This window comes from Rhinichthys klamathensis, unplaced genomic scaffold (assembly GCF_029890125.1).
Source record: "Rhinichthys klamathensis goyatoka isolate OS25496 unplaced genomic scaffold, OSU_Roscu_1.1 h1tg000177l_1, whole genome shotgun sequence".
NCBI lineage: Eukaryota > Metazoa > Chordata > Actinopteri > Cypriniformes > Leuciscidae > Rhinichthys > Rhinichthys klamathensis.
Window position 1 is genome coordinate 726,344 of NW_026606706.1, and position 20,905 is coordinate 747,248.

At 38.6% G+C, this 20,905-nt stretch overlaps 1 protein-coding gene across 4 annotated transcripts in view; it reads right to left on the reverse strand.

The window, feature by feature from the left end:
* Positions 1–20,905, reverse strand: part of klf12b (Kruppel like factor 12b) — a 44,469-nt gene that overhangs the window by 10,081 nt on the left and 13,483 nt on the right. For 2 of the 4 annotated variants that reach the window (XM_056260655.1, XM_056260654.1), the window contains exons 2-3: positions 11,089–11,171; positions 4,122–4,623 (exon numbers count right to left, since the gene is read on the reverse strand). In XM_056260655.1, the coding sequence (XP_056116630.1) occupies positions 4,122–4,623; positions 11,089–11,154 (568 nt within the window). In that variant the 5' untranslated portion in view covers positions 11,155–11,171. Of the gene's footprint in view, positions 1–4,121; positions 4,624–11,088; positions 11,172–11,262; positions 11,328–12,840; positions 13,001–20,905 lie in introns of those variants that run through there. The other 2 variants (XM_056260657.1, XM_056260656.1) reach the window with 2 other exon arrangements.

Sequence of the window (20,905 nt, forward strand, 5' to 3'; positions counted from 1 at the left end):
TCCCCACAGATTGAGAGCAGCATTCTCCCTGACTCAAAGCTTTGTTAATATTATGTGGGTTAGCCCAGGCTGCAGGGCTACGCTTCTAATTCGCTGCTCTCTCAGCAGTCTGTCAGACCTGATCCCGGATCAGAGGTGTCCGTGCTGTCCCCCAATCAGCCTAGGGCGGTGTGTCCTGCGGGCATGTCACCAGCACAGGCGATCAGACACCCGGAGAGCGTCTAAAGACAACAGCTCTGTGCTGCCACTCACCCTTTATTTCTTGGGTGTTGGACATAGTTATCCTGCCAATTTATGAATTTCTGTATAAATGATGGCAACACTTAAGATGTCAGATATTTGATCTCAGAAGCGTTTCGGTGTAAAACTTAAAAATTTTGAGGGCCATGTTTTTTTTGAGCTGCCACTGCAGACAATGCACCTCAGCAAACCACACTCAAACTACACACTGATAATGTTTTTTAAAAAATTGGTCAAAAGTGACATTAAAAACTTTAACATGGTTACAGAAAATAATATTTCAAAATGCTGAACTTTCTATTCTATTCAACATTGATCAATAATAAATGTTTCTTGAGCAGCAAATCAGGATATAAGAATGATTTCTGAAGGATCATGTGACACTGAAGACTGGAGTAATGATGATTCTGAAAATTCTGCTTTGCCAACACAGGATTACATTGCATTTTAAAATATATTAGCAGATATTTTCAATTATAATAATATTTTGCAATACTTTTGCTGTATTTTTGATCAAGTAGATGCAGCCTTGGCGGGCATAAGAGACTTTTCAAAAACATTTTAAAAATCTTACAGAGCCAAAACTTGTGTACACACAACCCTGTGAGAACAGACCAGCACTCCATTTTTTACGTGCAATTTACTAGTAAAGAACCATTAAGTTAAACATCACATGCACTGGTCTAGCTTCACACATATTGCTTTTAAGCTGTTTCTATGTCTTTTGCAAGGGGCTTAAACATCCACTTTAGCCACAAACGCTCAGCAAAAACTAACGGAGGATTTCAATGAAAGATTAATTGGACACATTACAAGAGCCTGGAGCTTTTCTCTCTCCTTCTCCATTGTGTCTACTCAGGGCAGGCTAGACACAAATCAGTTATAGCATATTGCAGATTATAACCTCTTTATAGGCTAATGCAAAACAATTTATTATGATGCAAGATCAATGTTCAAAACAGATCCAGAATCATATTTGTATACTGTTGATTCCCCTGATTATTTTTAATGCACTCTAATATTTTATAACTTCTTATTTGTATTATATTTTTTAAATTGTATTTCTTTATTTAATTGTATTTGTCTTTTTAGTTTGTGCTGCACTTTTTAATGTGCTAGCTATATACCTAAACTAAAAGATGCAAGACTAAATCATGAGGAAAACCATCTTTAAAAAATGTATTTAAAAAAAAATAAAAACATTTGAATTTACTCTACAGTATAGACAGATATTATAGACAGCATTCACAAATAAAATGGCCTGTCTCTGTACTGCCTCTGTCGACTGTTTCCACCATAATCCATTCAATCTACCTACAGTTCATAGCTTGCCTGGATATTCCTTAAAAACTACCATATAAAGGCAATGACAAAAGCGAGAGTTCATAAGAGGTGGTGAAGCAAACCCCATGATTTCTTTCTCCTGTTGTTTCCAGCCATAGCCTGTTTCCATGGTAACTCAGCCGAGACAGAGCTGTGGAGAAGGGCACACCCCCTCCCACCTCCCCCTGGCAACCTGTACACGAGTATGCGTGAGCATGTAAAAGTGTGCGCTGTCCATTGTGTTTCCAGCTGTCAGTGGCCATGATGTGGCCATACATTTACATGTAAGTGCTGATCGGTGCATACTGGTGTCTCAATATAGTGGTAAAATCTAACTGTCTCACTATCATGTAAGCATATCACCGTCTGCTACCCTGTTGAACCCGCCCAGGTCTGACCCCATTTCCTCTGTGCTGTTTCGGAGCTCTCTGGGTGGAGTCCATGTTGCTATGTGCCTGACTGCTCGCGGTGCCACCCATCTTCAATATCCGCCCCACCCCATTATGCAAACCTTGTTTTTCCTTTCTTTCCTCATCTGAAGCTGAGCGAGACACCCAGTATTTAAATCCTCCTTCTAGCAGGATGCCCAGCCCTGCCCAACCATTTGGGACAGACACCCTTCCCAGATAAACAAGAGGTTGAGCAACAAACAGCTCCCTTGTGCCCTCCGCTCGGGCCGAACACCATTTGACAGCAACACCCAGAACATCATGGCTTACTGCCAGAGTATTAAAACTCGCCCTACAGGAAACCAACTCTAAACAGCAGTCCGGTGAGGTCTCGAGAGTTTGGGAACGCACCATGCAAGATGTGTGCTTCTGATTAGGGCATGTGGGACCTTTCTGCATGATGGACTTGAGACAGCAACACATATCCTACATTTGAAGAAACCACATTCATCCCAGGATGATTAGTGTCTTAAGATACTGCATAACTGTCGGCCTTATGTATTCAATATAAACATATACAACTCCCTATATATGGATGTTTCTTAAACAATGGGCACTTTCGGCCCTGTTGACTTTTAGAAAATAACAGACTTTTCACACTCTCACTAGTAAATTTGTCTACTAACAATGTCCAACAGAAGCCAAACATGCATTCCAGGACAATTTTTGTCATTTTTTTTTTTGAACATTTCACAATTTTGTGGTGGAAAGGACATTTTGAGCTTCTTCTTTTTTTTTTAATAAAAATAAACCTTAATCTAGCTACGGCTATTTTCACAGCTAACACATTATGAATCCTAAATACACATAATTTGATTGAAATTACTATAATAAAATTATGGTATATACCATTTTTTTTTTTTTTTTTTTTCTACACATCATGTCTCATGTTTCATTCCTCACTGAACACTGTTGTGTCCTTTGTAAACAAGTACACACACTTATATATAAAACGTTATTATGGGCAAAATTGTTGTTTGAGGTAAAAAAAAAAACAAAAAAACACCGCAACTGTGGGCTAGACGTATAATAAAAAACTGGGATATAAAAGTGCCTAACGTTGAAGAAACACCCATATGTTAACTTGAACAAATGTAAAAGCACATCTCTACACTGTAGCTGTAATCTCAATTGTGTTTTCACGTTTGAGTCCTCTTGAAAAGAACAAAATTCAGACCTTTCATGTTAAAAAAAAAAACACAAAAAGAAATTTTTCAACAAAGTGAAAAAGAAATTAGTTCGCTTAGTGTTCGCTTAATCTCATTTTTGGTCCATATGTGAAAGACTATTAGTTCACTTTGCTTTTACGCTGTATACCGCAATTTGAGATGAAATGAAGCAAGTGTGAAAATACCAACATGCTTGGGTGTGTTTGAAAAAAGCAGCAAAGTGCTAGCCTAGGAATATCTTGAATAATGTATAGGACAACATGCACCTTGTCAGCTTTTCAAATGACTTCCAAATCTAAATCTTTTCGTTAAAAAGCAACAGTATATTTTCGTCAAATGGCAATCTGAGATGGCTTGCAGGTCGACCGCCATATTGGCTGGTACATAAATCAAAATGACCTGCCACTCTCCAAACAGTACTAGCATTTGGATGGTGGTAGGAATTAATTCCCCACCCTGCTTACTTGATTTGGAATTAGGCTTTTAGTTTATATGCCCTCCACTTCAGAAGCAGTGCGTATGCAAGGCCTGACACACATCACATACTCCCTAACAGCAGGAAGTACACAGGCAGCTGAGGACAATCAACCCATGTCTGCATGTCATTATGAGTATGGTGCTTTTCTGTGAAGAAAGGACAGAGAGATTCTGCTGTCTGAAGCTAGTCTTACAAATCCGAACAGATTCTTTTAATCAGCTTTCATTTTTTCCCCTATTCCAGCTGATTTCTTTTCCCCTGTGATCAAAATTTCATTCGATTTCAGCATTCCCCTTGGGGCAGGTTGATGTTAAGTGCTTCCCCCAGGGGCACAGTGGTGATCAATTAAGTAATTCTCAAACTGTTAAGTTGCAAACCTCCAACTTTTCAAATCCAGGGATCAACTTACTGTATAACTGTATGAAAAAAAAATGATTGAACAATCCAAAATGAGGTCCTTACCTTTGCCCAGGCACTTGGCCTCGTCCAGGAGAGGTAACATGATGGTGGAGTTGAGGGTGGAAGGAGAGCGTACGGATGTGGTGTACATGAGGGGCAGCGACTGCACCACAACAGGGATACGGTGCACCTGACTGGGCAGTTTACTGGGACTCGAAGGGGGAACAGGGTGGATGATGTGCAAAAATTGCTGGCCTCTAACTCCATGAGAAGAGCCCACCAACGGCCCGGGTGTCAAAACGGAGGGCATTCCCGCGGAGATGGAGGCGATGACGGAAGGTGAGGACGACGATGATGAAGAGGAGGATGGAGAGAAGGCTGAGGTAATGGGTGAGGTGTTGGATGAAGGAGATGATGTCCGTGTTTTGTTGATTGACAGGTCCACGGGCTCCGTCTGGGTCTGGAACTGCTCGGATGAAAGCAGGTCTTCTGGAGGTTCTGCCTTCACTTTGCTGAGCAGGATTGGCACCGCCTCCATATCAGGATAGCCGTGCACTTTGGGTGACTGTAAGGAAGACATATATAAAAGCCATGTAAATCTCTCCAATCAAATTTCTGACACAAATGCTCATTGATGAGTTCTTTTTTTTAAATATACATTTTCAAAAATAATTTATTGTATAAATTGTATTTAAATATGAACTCTTTCCCTGCCAGCATTTTAAAAAAAAAAATTTTTTTTTACAAAACTTTCATGGCCCCCAAATATTTTGTTACATTTTTTGTTGTTTAAAAGCAAAGGCTCTGTTATTTTCTTTTTCTTTTCTTTTTTTTTTGAAAAAATATTAAAAACATTTGTTTTTATCAACACACAAAAAAAACATAGATCGAGTCCATCAACATCCCCTAAGCTTGCACAGCAGTATATCTTGTCCTGGGTCGACATTTCATTCGTTAACGTTAGCCAGATTTGATTTATATGCTGTTTAATGTTTGTAGCTTACATGTGCGTCAGTCATGCTTCTTTCGTTTATTTATGCTTCTTCTCCGCTTGTTTTTAGATCCAGAGATTCAGTACTATTTCAGAAGAGGCCCCTACCGTATAACAAGTGAATACATTTATTATCGGAAAATCAAGTCAATGGCGAGGAAGCATTGTGTCATACGACGGAAAATTCTTTCAATGGCACGGAAAGAGTTCAAATATACAGTTGATCAAAAATATGAAGAAAAGCTTTTCATAATATAATTTATAACAACAATTCCCGGCACATTCAAATTTGGGTCCGCAACATGGACAAAACATAGCTTCCCCTTTTTTTTGCTTTCTCAACTATCAGAACTACATCTTGGGGACAGGATCTGTCAACTCCTCACATTTGTCTGCTCAAAAACACCTAAAGTGCTAGCAGACAAAGCGCTCATCTCTGCAGTAAGCGCATACAGTGAAATGATCAGTCCTGAGCAGGCGGCTAATCATGACAGAGCAGCTCATTAAACCGAGGGGAAAAGTTCTCGAATTGCAACTGCAGATGTGATAAACGGTCTGCTGCAGAATCACGGCTTGACTTTGTTTATAGACTCACTTTTCTTTATGCAGACTGAGTGGGCCTGTAGCAAATTACAATTTTCCCCCCAGAGTTCATACTTTTTTTACTCCTGGCACGTAGAGTCACTCTGAGCGTTACCGACCCATGAATCAGCAGTATATGGTACAATAAAACTGCATTTGAATCCAAAAACAAACAAATGTCAGGCAATTAAATATGCTGACATGACCCGTAAAAACCCAGGTGGAGTCATTCAGGGTTCAGAGGGCATTGTCACAGGTCAGGACACATGACCTTAAGGTCAGGGTTACAATACTGATATGACTGGGCAGGGAAAAGAGCAGTATATTCAGAACAAAGAACCCCCTTTCTGCAAAGTGTGACAGCGCTGACAACAATGGTTCATTGGTGATTTAGTCTCTTTCAGGAGTTTTTGGGCTAAAGAAAAAGCACAATAAAACTTTTTCACAGCTCTACTCAATTGACCGGTGGGGCTATTAAGGGATTATAGGGTCTGCAAATATCTCCAAGTCAGTTTTCTCTTGCAGGCCAAACATTTGCATTTTTTTTTAAAAGCGCTCCTTTAACATCTGTAACTGATTTTTATTTTTACACCAACACTCATTAACCCCTTCCCCCAACTTCACTGTATTTTAAGAATTTTAAACTGTATTTTTTATTAAAAAATGACTTAATTATTAAAAATATTCTAAAACAGAAATCAAATTGGCAAGACATTATTAAACAAACACATGAAAACATTGGCTAACAATTGAAAAAAGATGACAGACATTCTAGGTGAATGTTTTGAGTAGGCCTATATCAAATTAAACAAGAGAACCTCCTGATTCATATTAAACACATCCGTTAACCTGATCACAAATCAAATAACACATTTATATGAAATGCATGTTATTTTTATATCATCTAATTTTTTTCTGCAATAAATGCTGAACATGGTCTGATTTTTAGTACATTTTAGTATTTTATTCTTTAAAAATGCTGCACAGCTGCACAGACAGGGTAGTAATCAAACCCAGTGAGTGAATTTCTATTAGCATAGCATGCAATCAGCACCCTGCTAATGAGGGTTGTATGAAAGGGAAGGGAGGTGCCTCTAATGACCAATCAGCATCGTGCTTAACAGACTGCTATCTAATTGAAAAAACCTGCCTCTGTAATCTTTTGTGTTCCAAGCAAAAGGGACAAACCCTTTCTGATCAGTTCCTTGCGCAGCAATGCAACCTCCATTGTTTTTCTGCTGAAAAAGATCACTCAGAACAGTGTTTGTCTGTAGTGAACTCTCACTCTTGTTCTATTGACTTCTGTGATGTACCCTTCAGGGTGTGCTTAAGAGGCTTTATACTGCATATGTTTTTTCTGTTTGTGTGTGTATTTAGGACGTTGTGAGGAGCTGTGCCTACGGCTGCTGTAGCCTTAGGCCCCGTCCACACTACTGCGTTTTCGTTTAAAAACGGAGACCTTTTGCTACGTTTGCACCTCCCGTCCACACTAAAACGGCAAAAACGGAGACCCAAAACGGAGAAGTTTAGAAACGCTGCCGATCCGTTTTTCGTTTTGAATCTCCGGAGGGCGTTTTAGTGTAGACGGGTCAAGACGGAGGACTTTAGAAACGATGACGTAGTAGAGGCTCACGCTCGGCTCTATGATTGGGTGTCATCAGTCATGGCGTATATCTTTGCTAGCAGCTGTTGTACAAGTAAATTCTGCATTTTACAACGCTATAACTGCCTACATGCGCCGGAGTCAAGCTATTATTCGAGCGATCTGTGACAATTCCCGTGTGCAGCGGCGGCGTTGACCGTACATGGAGCGTCGTTTTGGGGTTAACCCAGAGCATGGTGGGATATTTTATCAATGAAGTTGTGTTTACACCGGCACGCGCATGCCCAGTGTAGGTGAATGGTCACGTGATCCGCGTTTTCAGTCGTTTTAATGTGGACGGAGATCAATTCTAATACGCAGCTAAAACGCTGGTGTGGACGGAGATCGTATTCGTTTTAATTCTCCGTTTCTAAACTAAAACGCAGTAGTGTGGATTGGGCCTTAGGCCTTTGCGGCCCCTCTGGGACAAACCTCCTTCCCAAATAGACCTCATCTCCACTCTTTATACTGTATAAAATAAAAATAAAAAACTCTTTACTCTAATACATTTGTGATGAGTAATACATTTTGCATGGCACCTAACTTTTTCTGCAGCAGTTTATTTCTGCTACAAAAGAAGTGATATCGCCATCTACAGGGCATTGAAGGTACTATATCTTGTCCGTTTTGCCCTTACTCACCCAAACTTATCTACATGGATACTTAACGCGAGTGCATTAGCAGGTAGTTGCTGAATCGCCGGCGTTTCACATATGAGATGAGAACATCCAGCCGATGATGAGGCAGAAACCAGCATGTCCAGCGCATGTAGGCTTTAAATATATATTACTTAAAGGTGCAGTGTGTATTTTTTAGCGACATCTAGCGGATCGGTTGCGAGTTGCACTAAGGGCTTCTGCTCACCCCTCCCTTTCGAAGAAGCTACGGTGGCTAAAACGGGACAAACATATCGTCGTCTGAGACAGCAGAGAATAGCCAGAGTAAGCCAAGAGTGTGTAACATTGTCACTGTTTCTGTATCACAGTCCATTATAAACCACATCATGGATAAAGTTTACAAAGCCATAGTCAGGTGAGGATCAAGGGTCTTAATATATAATATAATAATAGTAATCAGCTGATTGTCTCACAAACGTAACCAGCACATTTCTCCCCACATAGCAAACCCATAATACAGCGAGGGAGATGAACCATTTGAAACTATGCAACAACTATATATTTTTTCTAACAGGGTAGTAAAAGTTTAGCTGGCTAAATATGAGCTGTTACTGTGGCTGAGCTGGTTAAAGCGTAAAGCCTTGTTTAAACTCGACGCGTCCGCATGAGCCCAAAGGTGCACGCGGCAAAAATGACGAACGTACGTAACCAGCGCATTTATCCCCACGTAGCAAAGCCATAACACAGCGAGGGAGAAGAACTAAGTTACATGAAACAATCCAACTACATATTTTACACCACTGACAAGGGAAAAGTCACTACTCACGGTGTTTATGGCTAACTTCTAGCTTTCTGCTGCTTCTCTTTCAAGGTAGTGACGAAACGCGCTCTGTAGCGCTGTTTGTTCGCTGTCGGCTACGGTAGAAACATGACGTCACAATATGTCGACCTTCAAAGAAGGGGGTGCCCGCGGTTATGTAGATATAAATGTCTCATTCTAAGGTAATAAAAACATTAAGGTTTATTAAGTAAGTTCTTTATACACCACTGAAAACATAGTTATGGATGTCATATTGCATTTCTGTTAATAGATACTCAAAATTTTTACACATTGCACCCTTAACATTAACAACTTTTACAGTCGTATTGAAATTGGTGACCTCTAACTTGTAATGGAGTCTTTTTCGCTGTAAGGTATCTGTACTTTTACTTAAATATGGTTTTCAGGTACTCTTTACACCTCTGATGATTATTCATATGGTATCACTGGCTGATCCACAACATACAGCATTTCGAGATTTAATGTGAATAGGAAAGAAAACCAGAAGAAACTGTAAACCATAGCAGACTGAAAGTGTAAACTGATGTACTGTGGAACACATGACCTCCTTTCATATGGAATAAAATGTAAATTAAAGGCTTTGAGGTGGTGATAAAAAAGTTGTTTCTGTAGAAAGGTTTTCAAACCTCAACCGCTCGCTCCTCTGTACTTTCCACCTTGGCTCTTTACTGATGACTTTTACTTTATTTGAGGATCCTACATGAGATCTTGGTCTAGCAGGTGAGGGCATTAACTGGGGCAAACCGTTCTCAGCAAGGTCTTGGCAAGTGGCCACCGGAATGACGACCATGTTTGAGCAATGAGATGCACTTCAAAGAGTCAATATGTAGGTTGCACACTTCCTGGCGCTTGACAGCATTTTGACGCATTTGGATAAAATACGTCTATCAGCCTTTCGCAGGAAGGAAACAAGGTGTTGCTATGCTGGCTTGTGAAGTAGAACATAACGAGGGTACGTTGTTGGCACTCATACACAACTATTAACAGGTTCTCTCTCTTTAAGAAAGTGGATCGTCTATCCATTATCTGCTTTTGTGCTTTCCATTAACTGAGAAATTCATGTGGAGTTCACTGAATAGAATCAAATTTATACACTAAGCTATTCTGAGTCAAAAGCTTATGATAATGTGACAGGTTAGTTATATAACTCAGGGCTTTTAAAACTTTCAAGAACCATAGAATATTCAATTCAAATTTCGGCAATCCCTATTTTGAAACAAATTAATATAAAAAAAAATTCACGATGGTAAGATTTATTTTTTAATGTTTTTAAAAGAAAAATACTCACCAAGACTACATTTATTTGATCAAAAACAGAGACCGTAATATTGTGAAATATTATTACAATTTCAAACAACTGCTTTCTATTTGAATAAAATGCAATTAATTCCTGTGATTTCCTTCAGAAATCATTTGAATATGCTTATGTGGTGCACATGTCTTATTATTATCAATGTTGAATATAGTTTTTTCAGGATTCTTTTATGAATAGACTGTTAAAATAAAAACATATTTTTATTTATGAAAACTGTTTATTTATAATATTTTTTTCCAACAAAATATCTTTGTCACTTTGGATCAACTGAATACATCCTTGCTGAAGAAAAGTATTAAATCTTACTCACCACAAACTTATACATAATGTTGTGTTTAATATCAGTGTTTAATATATAACTATAAATATGTTTTTATTTCTTTCAGTTAGAAGCTATGGCTGTTAATAGAATTAAAAACATCATAATTAATTAATAAATTCCAAACGGAACTGAAAATTAAAAAGTAATAATGTCAAAGTCAGTAAATGTGTTAAACAATTAAATAAAACTAATTAAATATAAAAACTTACAAAATTTCTTCTTTTAATTAAAAACAATATGTTAAACATTTGATGAATATGTTAACACATTAACTTCGACAGCCCTAAAATACACTATGTAAAAAACTTTTTCTCACCGAAATACTCCGCAGACCCCCTAGCACCCTCTTGCTTGTTAGAAAACCCTGATAGATGAACAGTATTCTAATAGATGTGCCTGGACGATCATGTAGAGTACATGTGCACTTAAAGCAGCATATGAAGAAATAATGACACAAGAGAGAAAACGACTCTCTTTCTGTGCTTGTGCCCTGCCAAAATGGCTGTCCTGGCTGCAGTGGCCCTGGGAGCATTCCTGTTTCAGCTGTGGCTCTCCACATCAGGGCAGCTCCACACACACACACACACACACACCTGGGAGTAATTAGGGGTATCACAGCGAGAGGGTGGGCGTGTGAGGGGTGAAAGAAGTGGAGGGTGGTACAAGAGAATGGTTAAGAGGTCAGGACAAAAACTGAATGAAAAACAACTGTTCTCTTACCCCTCTCTCAGATTCCAGAGGTTCTGCTTTGACTCGGACTGCAGGCATTCCGTCTAGCATTAACATCCTGTTATTGATGGCGTCTGCGAGCCGAGAGAGAGAGAGAGAGAAAAAGAGAAAGGCATGAGAAAGCTGCGTGTGACTCCTCTCACCTTTTCAGTGATTGAGTAATACCTAGAATGCTCTGAAACAATAGCGCAGGCTACAATGCAACAGGCAATGATGTCATGACGGTATGCAGTCAGTAAGCAGTTCAGGTTTATGTCCGAGGGTAAACAAACGCATCTGGCCTGTATTTCGGCTGGTATCTTACACTTAAAGGGCTGTGAAGAGTGAGCGACACAGAATGTAGAGTAGTAAGAAATCCAAGAGAAAGCTGAGAGAATACAGGATAAATACAGTATCAAGTAAGCTTTTTTGTGAATAAACACCAATAAATAACTTTGAGAGGAAAAATACAAGTTTTTTGTTAAACATTATAGAGATCCAAAATATCCCTGCAGAATCTCCCCCTTGGATCCCAAAGCTACTCCATCAACTGGAAGAATATGTTTTATGAGTACTCTATTTGGTGCCTAATCAAAAATAGACATCAATTAACATTTTTCATGTTTTTTTTTTGTTTATTAAGTTAGATATCACATATTGTATTATTAAAGCAAAAATGGTGAAATTAAACATTTACCTTTTTGTGTTTTTAGTTAGCCTTCAAGCTAATAGCTTACCATAGTTTAGTATGTTTATACATAGCTCTAAGTATAGGCTAACTCTCTTTGAAAAGACAAAATGAGTCTAATTCATAAATAATCAGATATTGCTGAGCAAATCATAAGACCACAGTATCTGTTGTTCTTTTTTAACATTGTGAAACCACTGCTCGAACAACTTATTTGCAAAGTAGCATCGTTACATTTGACTTATAAGTAGCCTAATGTGTATTTTATTTATGAAGGAGAAAGAGAGAAAAACAATACAGGTAAAAAGCATACAGCTCAGTTAATCAGATTGCAATTCCTAAAATACTTGAATGAATAATAGGATGTATGTCCTTAATACAGGGATTTTCAGTGAACATTCGGCATCACCTATGCGACCTGCTGCATGTCTATAGGGTAGAGCTGTGCTAGCAAACACATGCACTCACTCGTACAACACACACACATACATATAGCTACATACAGTGCATTCACACATTCAAGGCTGCCTCTGCTATCAGAGTCTCCTGACATTTCTCTTCTTGTATATCCACAGAAATGACAAGACTTTCTAACAGAATCCACGTCTTTGTGCAAACTCCCCTCAGGCGTCTGAGTCTCGGAACAAAGACTACAGGCTTGTTACAGCTCTGTGCTTTACAGTGGGCATTGCTCTACCAGACTCTTTCACAAATAAAAAAAAGTGGCCACCTACCATCCAAGGGATGCACGAGGAGACAGCCTTAATGAACTGGTGGAATCTGATTACAAGTTAATATAGCTCTTAGAGCACTGCATGATGGGGAGATGAGACGCTCCAAAACTCCCACAGAGACAGTTTCTCTCCCCCGTCTACTCAATTTACCGTGTTTAACACCATAAAGGCACAGTAATAGACACATGGGCATCTTGGGATGTGTTATATTCATGTGTCCTCATGTTTGTTTGGGTTTCGCCTTTTGGAAGGGATGAGTTTGCACACAAACAAACAGACAGGTAACTTGTCTTGAGGATAGAAAGGAGTGAACATAAATCTCTTCCTGTCAAAATGACTTACTTTGATGTGTGCGGCTCGTAGGAACATCTGTCACTAGTGTTGTAAATACGGTCAGTGTGGCTTTCGGAGTTGTTACGACTCTTAGCAAAGGGGAACCTCAGGAAAGAGCCAATCACAACAAAGCGATTGTGGCTCAGAGGGAGTTGTCCTGAAGTAACCTGTGCACTTATTATTTTAGCAGCGGCACATGATGGAATGCAAGCAAAGCAGATATGCTTTAAACATCTCTATTACACTTCAGTCCTGGCATGGGCAGCAGGAAATGAGGCCCATAATCCACTGGATGAATCTACATTGTTATGCACAAATAGCCAGTGTACATTTTCACACAGCTATTGTGTTTTGACAAAATATTAACATTTTGTCATCTCATATTCAAGCATTTTAGTCTTTACTAATTTTAGTCATTAAAAATACAATTAAAACAATTAGGCAAAAAAAATATGCAAAGTGACAAAAAACTTTAACTGGCCAAACTATAACCAAAAAAAAAAAAAAGGTATGAGGTCAGTAAGACCTCCTTTCTCCTTTTTTTGTTGATTTTGTTGATAGAAATACTGTTAATACTTTTATTCAGCAAGGATTCATTAAGTTGTTTAAAAGTGAGAGTAAAGACATTTTGAATGTTACATATAACGTTGAATGTTACATTTTCTATTTCAAATAAATGCTCTTTTGAACTTTTTATTCGCTAAAATATACTGGAAAACAAAATTATCACTGTTTCCACTAAAATATTACGCAGCACATTTGTATGCGATTTTTGAAAAACGCTGTTAAAAAAAGTGTATCGGCCAATCAGCAGTAAGGGGCGTGTCCACTCATGATGGGGGCGGAGAGAGAGCTCAGTGCACAAGACGGACATTAGCAGAACAACTATAGAAAGAGAGAGATGGCAGAGAAAATACAAAAGAGGAAAATGTCAATATAACTTTAAAAGAAGGGTCAGTAAGCTAAATAACAATTAGACATTCAACCTGAATTATCATAGTAACACAAATTGCTTTCGTTTATTGATGACATCATACCCTTGAGCGGCAGGCACAGCAGATTCCGCCATTGTCGTTACCTGTGCTTAGTGTGTATGTGAATGTGGGGGCGGAGGCATCAAGATAGGGGTGTGATCCATTTGGGTATAGGCGCATGTTTGTTTTGGAGATTTTAAATGTTAACAGCGTTTACCAGAAATCGCTTATTGCACCTTTAAGAAACATTTCTTACTATCAAAGCAGCATATTAGAATGATTTCTGAAGGATCATGTGACATTACTGAGGAATGGCTGCTAAATATTAGCTTTGACATCACAGGAATCATTTAAAATATACAGAATTGAAGTTATTTTAAATTGTAATATATTTGACAATATAACTATTTTTACTGCAATTTTGTCCAAATAAATGCAGCCTTGGTGATTATAAGAGACTTCCTATAAAACATTTTCAAAATTCTTGCCAATACTTAAATGATTTATAATATACAGTAGGGTGCAATTCAGTATACTGGTATAAAGGTCTTTCAACTCAAGCAGGATAATTCTAATCTAAACACAATATGGTTGGATCATTGGCAAAAAAAATTCTGCATTTCTCCTAAAAAAATGTTATTATGCTTTTATTAATATCTTGCAGTGTTATTCTTTAATATATTGTCTTGTCATTATATTGCTAAAAAAAAAAAAAAAAAAAAACATCAATTAACGGTAATTTCATTTCAGAGATCAGCACTAGCATGCATGTTAGCCTTTAGCAGTAGCACAGTTGAACTGTATTTTAAAAGCTTTCTAGCTTTAAAAAAACAAAGGTCTTAGTCATATGGAGTTAAAAGCAAAATATAATTTCTGTGTGAATTGTAACTGAGCGTGCTTCCAAGTTAATCTGTGTGCATTGGATTGATATTGTGATCAGGATGTCCAATGGCTCCAGGTAGTGGTGGGCTGAGATAATGTTGCCATGGCAACTCAAGTTGGAGCTCAGAGGGTTATTGTCCTTCTGGATTGACATGCGAGATTTCACAGTTGACCAGGGCACTCGCTGTTCAACAGCCAGCTATTTTTTGTGCGTGTGTGTCCAAGGAGCTGTCATCACACTCTTGTGTATTGTGTAAGCATTTCACTCTGAGACATTGATCATTAGATCAGATAAATGAGCCAACCTCTTGCCTAACTAACCTTGTCCCTTAAGAGAGCTCCAAATGGGAAATCAATACCAAGAGCAAGGTCTCAGTTGTTTCATTAACCATCAAATGAACAGATTATTAGCATAATTGAGTACAGCACCATGAGGTTAACATTTAGGCACAATTTGTCTATCTTAGCTCCAATTGATTAACACTTAATCAAGAGGTTGTGATGGAGGATGGTGTTTCGCCAACTGTATTTAACAGTGGCAATGTGATACTAGAGGCAAGGGTAATGATGACTAATTCTAGATCCATCTTCCTCCGCCTTCTCCAAACAGCATAAATGCTCTTCGTCAGATTGTGCGATTTATCTAATCTAGTATACTGTCAGTGTGTTACCCTAGCAGACCCTAACAAAGGAATTTTCACATTAGGACTTGTCTGTTATGATATTGTTTATGGATAATTAATCATCTTGTGCATGTAAAGTTTAGTTTTAATTCCAAAACAGACCCATGTGTGTGTGTTTGTTTGCCTTGACCTGCATTCAATGAGATCAAGCACACAGAGCAGGAGTCCTATTTGCATTTCTTTCTTCTGCGCAACACAAAAGAAGATAGTTTGAAGAATGTTTCAACTCTTTTTAATCATACAATAAAAGTCAATGGGATCCAAAACAACTGTGGACCCCGTTAAATGTTATTCTATGTATAAAAAACCCCAGACATTTTTAAGAATATCTTTTGTGTTCCACAGAAGTCAGGTTTGGAACAACATGAGGATGAGTAAATGTCTGACAGAATTTTCGAAAACACTTTACAATAAGGTTCAATTCATTAACATTAGTTGACTAGTTAACAAACTAGCAATGGAAATACTTCTAAAGCATTTATTAATCTTAGTTCAAGTTAATTTCAACAGCTACTAATACACTATTAAAATCAAAAGTTGCATGCTAATATTATTTAATGGACATGAACTAACAATAATCAGTTGTATTTTTATTAAGTAATGTTAACAAAGATGAATGAATACTATAACAGATGTATTGCTCTTTGTAAGTTAATGCATTAACTAACTAATAAGACCTTATTGTAATGCGTTCCGAATTTTTATTTTTGGGTGAACTATCCCTTTAAAAAACTGGAGAAATGGAAAGAGAGCAATCGAGCGAGCGAGAGAGATTAAGATCTCCTTTCCATTTCACCGAGACGCCGAAATGTAATGGTGATCCCAGGTGTGAGCGTTATGAGTATGGAAGGTGCAGTAACTGAGTGCTCAGGCATCTCATTGCCATGCACGGCTGGAGCCGTCCCCCGAGAGGCTCCCTGAGAAGAATGAGGGCAATTCAACTGGAAACGGGGCAACAGGGAGGGGGCCCGCCTGGGATTTGATTCCGGCTGAGGATGGGGGAGCCAGGGGAGGGGATTGGCTGGCACTCCCATGCCCAGCCGTAGCTCCAGAACTCCCCGATGGACGTTGGTGCAGACGGAGCACCGGCGAGCAGACCCCAACGAATGACGAGCGGATCAATATGAGGTGACAGGCCTGGGTGGAAAAGCCTGACCTTCCTGGACCCCACGCTGACCTTGCTACACAATGATTTAAACAGTATTCAACTTGCCCCCTGGAGCCGGTTGCATACCTCATTGTATAACTTTCTGCCTCGCCAAGCCTGGTGTGGCATTGATGTGAGGGGCGTTACAGTGTATAGTGGGAACCTTTATTTAAGTGCTTTGGAGGTATTTATAAAGTAATAGCATATAAATTTGTCAAGGGGTATAAAATAGGGAAGCACTGACATTTAAATTTTGTCCGATACCGATAATTCGATAATCATTTTTGTGTTATGGCAGATATTTAAATTGTCTACTTTTTTGTCTAAAAATTTTTGTATTTGCATAAATAAATAAATATTGTTTTCTCTGTCTTTTGTTGTTTGATTAACATTAAGAACACAGAAAGCAGCAGCTAATATAGGCTCATGTCACTTTATGAGCTAATGCATGGATCCAATATACTGTTAAACATGCGTTTTCATTCTCAAAGGTTTACTCACCAAGACGGGTATCTTAACATAATTTTGTGTGTATTTCAAGCACAACAAGACGCAAAAGAGAACTCAATTTCTTCTTTCGCAGCCTCTCTTAAATACCGAATTGGGTTCTTTTTCACACCTTGTGCTTGAATAGTTAAAAATTACTTGAATGTTTAAATATACTAGACTTAAAAACACATGCATATAGTATGATCAACCTTTGTGAAGATTCTGACTAAGCAGCACTGGCCTGACAATTCTTCAATAAACAGTGTCTTTCATGCTGACATCGGATAGTCCTTTACTAATTTATAAAAGTTTTTTTTTATTTCTATACATTAATAGTTCTATTTATTTATTTCAGTTTATTTCAATTACTGAATACTATTTTTTAATACTTTTTAGTTTTAGATAACAATAACAACACACAATATAATAATTAATATACAGTAGGCCGATATGTATAAAACATCCATGAAAAAATCTCCAATATCAGCCATTAACTCATATGGCAGCAATATACATCCTAGTATAAAATATTCCAAAACACCAAGAAATTTCAGAATAAATAAGACAAAATTTGGAACATGAGCAGAAAAGAAAGAGGAGCAGGATGATCATGCTACTGCTTGGAGGAGTTTCATATCTGAATTCATTTCTGCACTGGAGGAGTAGCGCACTAACAGACGGGTTCCCTTGGTCCTGCCAATGCTTTGTTCCCATGTCGAGAGCCCAGAGCAACTACAGTCATCTGTGGCACAGAGGCTGGTCCTGCTGCCATGGGCCGAAGGGGGAAATGCGGATGGGGATGAGAGGAGGAGGAGGAGGAGGAGGTGGTTGAGGAGGGAGGAAGAGATTTAAGCACTGGAGCCCAGCCAAGAACCAGACAAGAACACTGAACTCAAACATGCCAAGAGAGCCTCTCAGACTCAACCAGAGCAAAAGAACAGCATTTTATGTAACATCAGACTCCACACTGAGAAGAAGAGCTGTTGAGAGCTGCTTCCCGCTGAGCTTTTGTGAATAGATTACCTTGCCTTTTGATTTGCAAAAAACTAACACTCTGGAAATATTAAAGGTGAAGTGTCCAATTTCTGAACCACTAGTGCTAGATTGAAAAAAAAAAATGAAAAAAAAAAGTTACTGTCTGTAAAGAGATAGTTCCAGCCCAAACTTAAACTTTTTTACATTACATTTATGCATTTTATGAAATAAAGTCCCTGCTGATCTACCGAATAAAAATCCTGTAACCACAAAAGTCAAAAATGCAACAAGTTCACATGATGCAATGAGAATCAGGCTTCCTCTCGCCACTGCCAGACAATGTCTGCAAGACAGAGCTCGGCTCAAGCTCACTTCCCACTTTGGAGCCCCTGCAAACAGCAAATATGACGAGTCAGCACTCTTTCATTACCAGCAGAGAACTTGCAGGCTAAATAGGCTACCGCCTTTCCATTTACTGTCATGCTGGACACAGTAACTCAACCTCGGGGGGCAGGAGGAGATGTGATGGTATTTAGTGGAAAGCTCGGTTTGTTTCAGTATCATGATTTTTTTTCTTCACACATGGTATCAGTCATGAGATTTTGTGGTGTATTAACCAACATCTGCTGTCATAAACTGATAATAAATAAATAACTGTTTTTGAAAAAAAAAATAACCAAGTACCATAGCACACTTCAAGGACACTTCACTACCAAATTAAAAAAAAAACTTTTTCACTGATGCAACATCAAGGTCATCTCAGGTACTGTCAGAGTATGTACTGCGTTTAAAGAGGAATTTACTTCTTGACTTCTGCCCTTACACAAACTGAAAAGCGAATGAATTTCAGAAAACATAATACAATCACACCCACATCCATATCTCTTCCTGGTAGATGGATTCTAACCCCAATGCTCCCCATACTTCGGAGTGGACTATATTTCTTTAGTTAATCTTTTCTGGCATACTGTGAATGACTTCAGACTTTCCATTTCATAAGGCGCATTTTCCTTTGCAGGCAAGTCTGTGCCCTAAGACTTTGGCTGCTATTGGGACCTTTTTTGATTCAAGCTCTAGAGAGATGTGCTGCTTCAGTACCAGCTGAGTTTGTGGATAAGTAATCTGAGTGCGTGTTCTCCTCCCTGCGCATCCAGACGGTAGCGCTTCACCTCAGGGAGCCCACTTTGCCATTTTCCTCTGGCTAAAAACAGCCACACAACAATGCCTGTCATTCACGCGGGCCCCCAACCAAGCAGATTTGCTGTCTTGTAGCTCTCTTTATTTTTCTGAGTGTGACAAATGTACTCTGACTCAGAGATGAACAGAAGGGGTGCTGAAAGACATGACCAGATAAACTCCTCTGAACAAAAAATGAGGTCACGAGGGAATGCGCTACTCTCGAATGCCCATTTTAGAGCCATGCCAATGCAATCAAGACGAAAGTTCACTCAGAAGAGGGAAAAACATGCAAGCCCTAAACACCATCAGCAGAGTCAAATGCTGGGATCCATCCAAGATGGCAGCTGTAAAAAGACTCCTGTACTGTACATCAATTTTATCCTACTACCCCCATCACTAGGCCTCACACACCTGATAGGAAGTGAGAGACCTTTAATAGAACGCTGAGGCTCTTGTAAACACTAGGCCAACTTTCCAAAACACAGGCTGACGGAAGCACCCGTAGTCCAGCAAAATGCCCTTGGGCTCTGGCTATTTCTGCACAGGGAGATCCTGTGTCAGTGATTCAATGAGGATAAGACAGCTTAGTCCATGAGATACGGCCCTAGTCCGCACTACTCGCATATAAAAAGCTGCACACAGTCAAACTTTGGTACGGTTGTACGTTTCTAATGGAGCAAGAAAAATCATGCCTAATTAAACCATTCATTTCCTCTGAAATTTAGAAAAGAGATGAAATCTGGTATAAAAACTTCCCGTATGATTTAAAACACATGCATAAAACTATTATTCTCAAATCCTTTCCTATAATATTACGAGATAAAGTATCAGCCAGGTTTATTTTACTGATTGGTCAGTGCTATGGGGGTGAGAGGTCATGAGTTGTGTAAAAGGGAGTAAAGGAGAAAAGAGAGGTCAGAGTCCATTCTTCACTCATGCTTTTTAAAACAAATGAAAATAAAAACATCTAAAATTAATGTTTAGTGGAATCCATACAGCAGAATGTAACGCTAAGAAAAATACTAATGCTAATATTTTAAAATGAACTGTTTTTTAATGCATCACCTACACAGTTATTTACACAGAAGGATATCTGACGATATCATAATATTCAACAATATTATTGATCTGCCTACATTGACACCATTAAATGAGAACTGAACTGAGCTGGACGATGACATCACTGTTTTCTTCAGAGCGGCTATATATATATATATATATAAATAAACTAAATTAATAACTTTTTTACAACAAAAATGAACCATCACTGAACTTACTTAAGCTGGACTATGATGTTATTTTCTAGATCTGCTGTACAGCAGAAACAAACTCTGTTGCATTATTTTCCTGTTATCACTGTAAAGCTTTGAAACAATCTGTATTGTAAAAAGTGCTATATAAATAAAGGTGACTTGACTTGCATCCTGATCAGCTGGTCCTGATCAGCATTTTCAGCTGAAAATCTGTCAAAGTTTCTGAAAACCGAATTAAAGGGATTAGTTTCGCTAAACGCACCCATGAGACATTTAGTCACAGCTTAGCTATTTAGTTTGAAGTATCAGGATGCAGAGTGATGGGCTTTCAACTCGGCAAAGGGGCGTCTTTACAGCTAAAGCAAAGGCATTGTTTTTTGGGGTGTTTTTTTTTTATTATTCACGTGGTTTTGCAGGTTCTCGTAAACCTGTCTGGCTTCCTGAGCTGAGGTTCCTCAGCCAAATCTTTCTATGACCTCTGAAATATTTCTC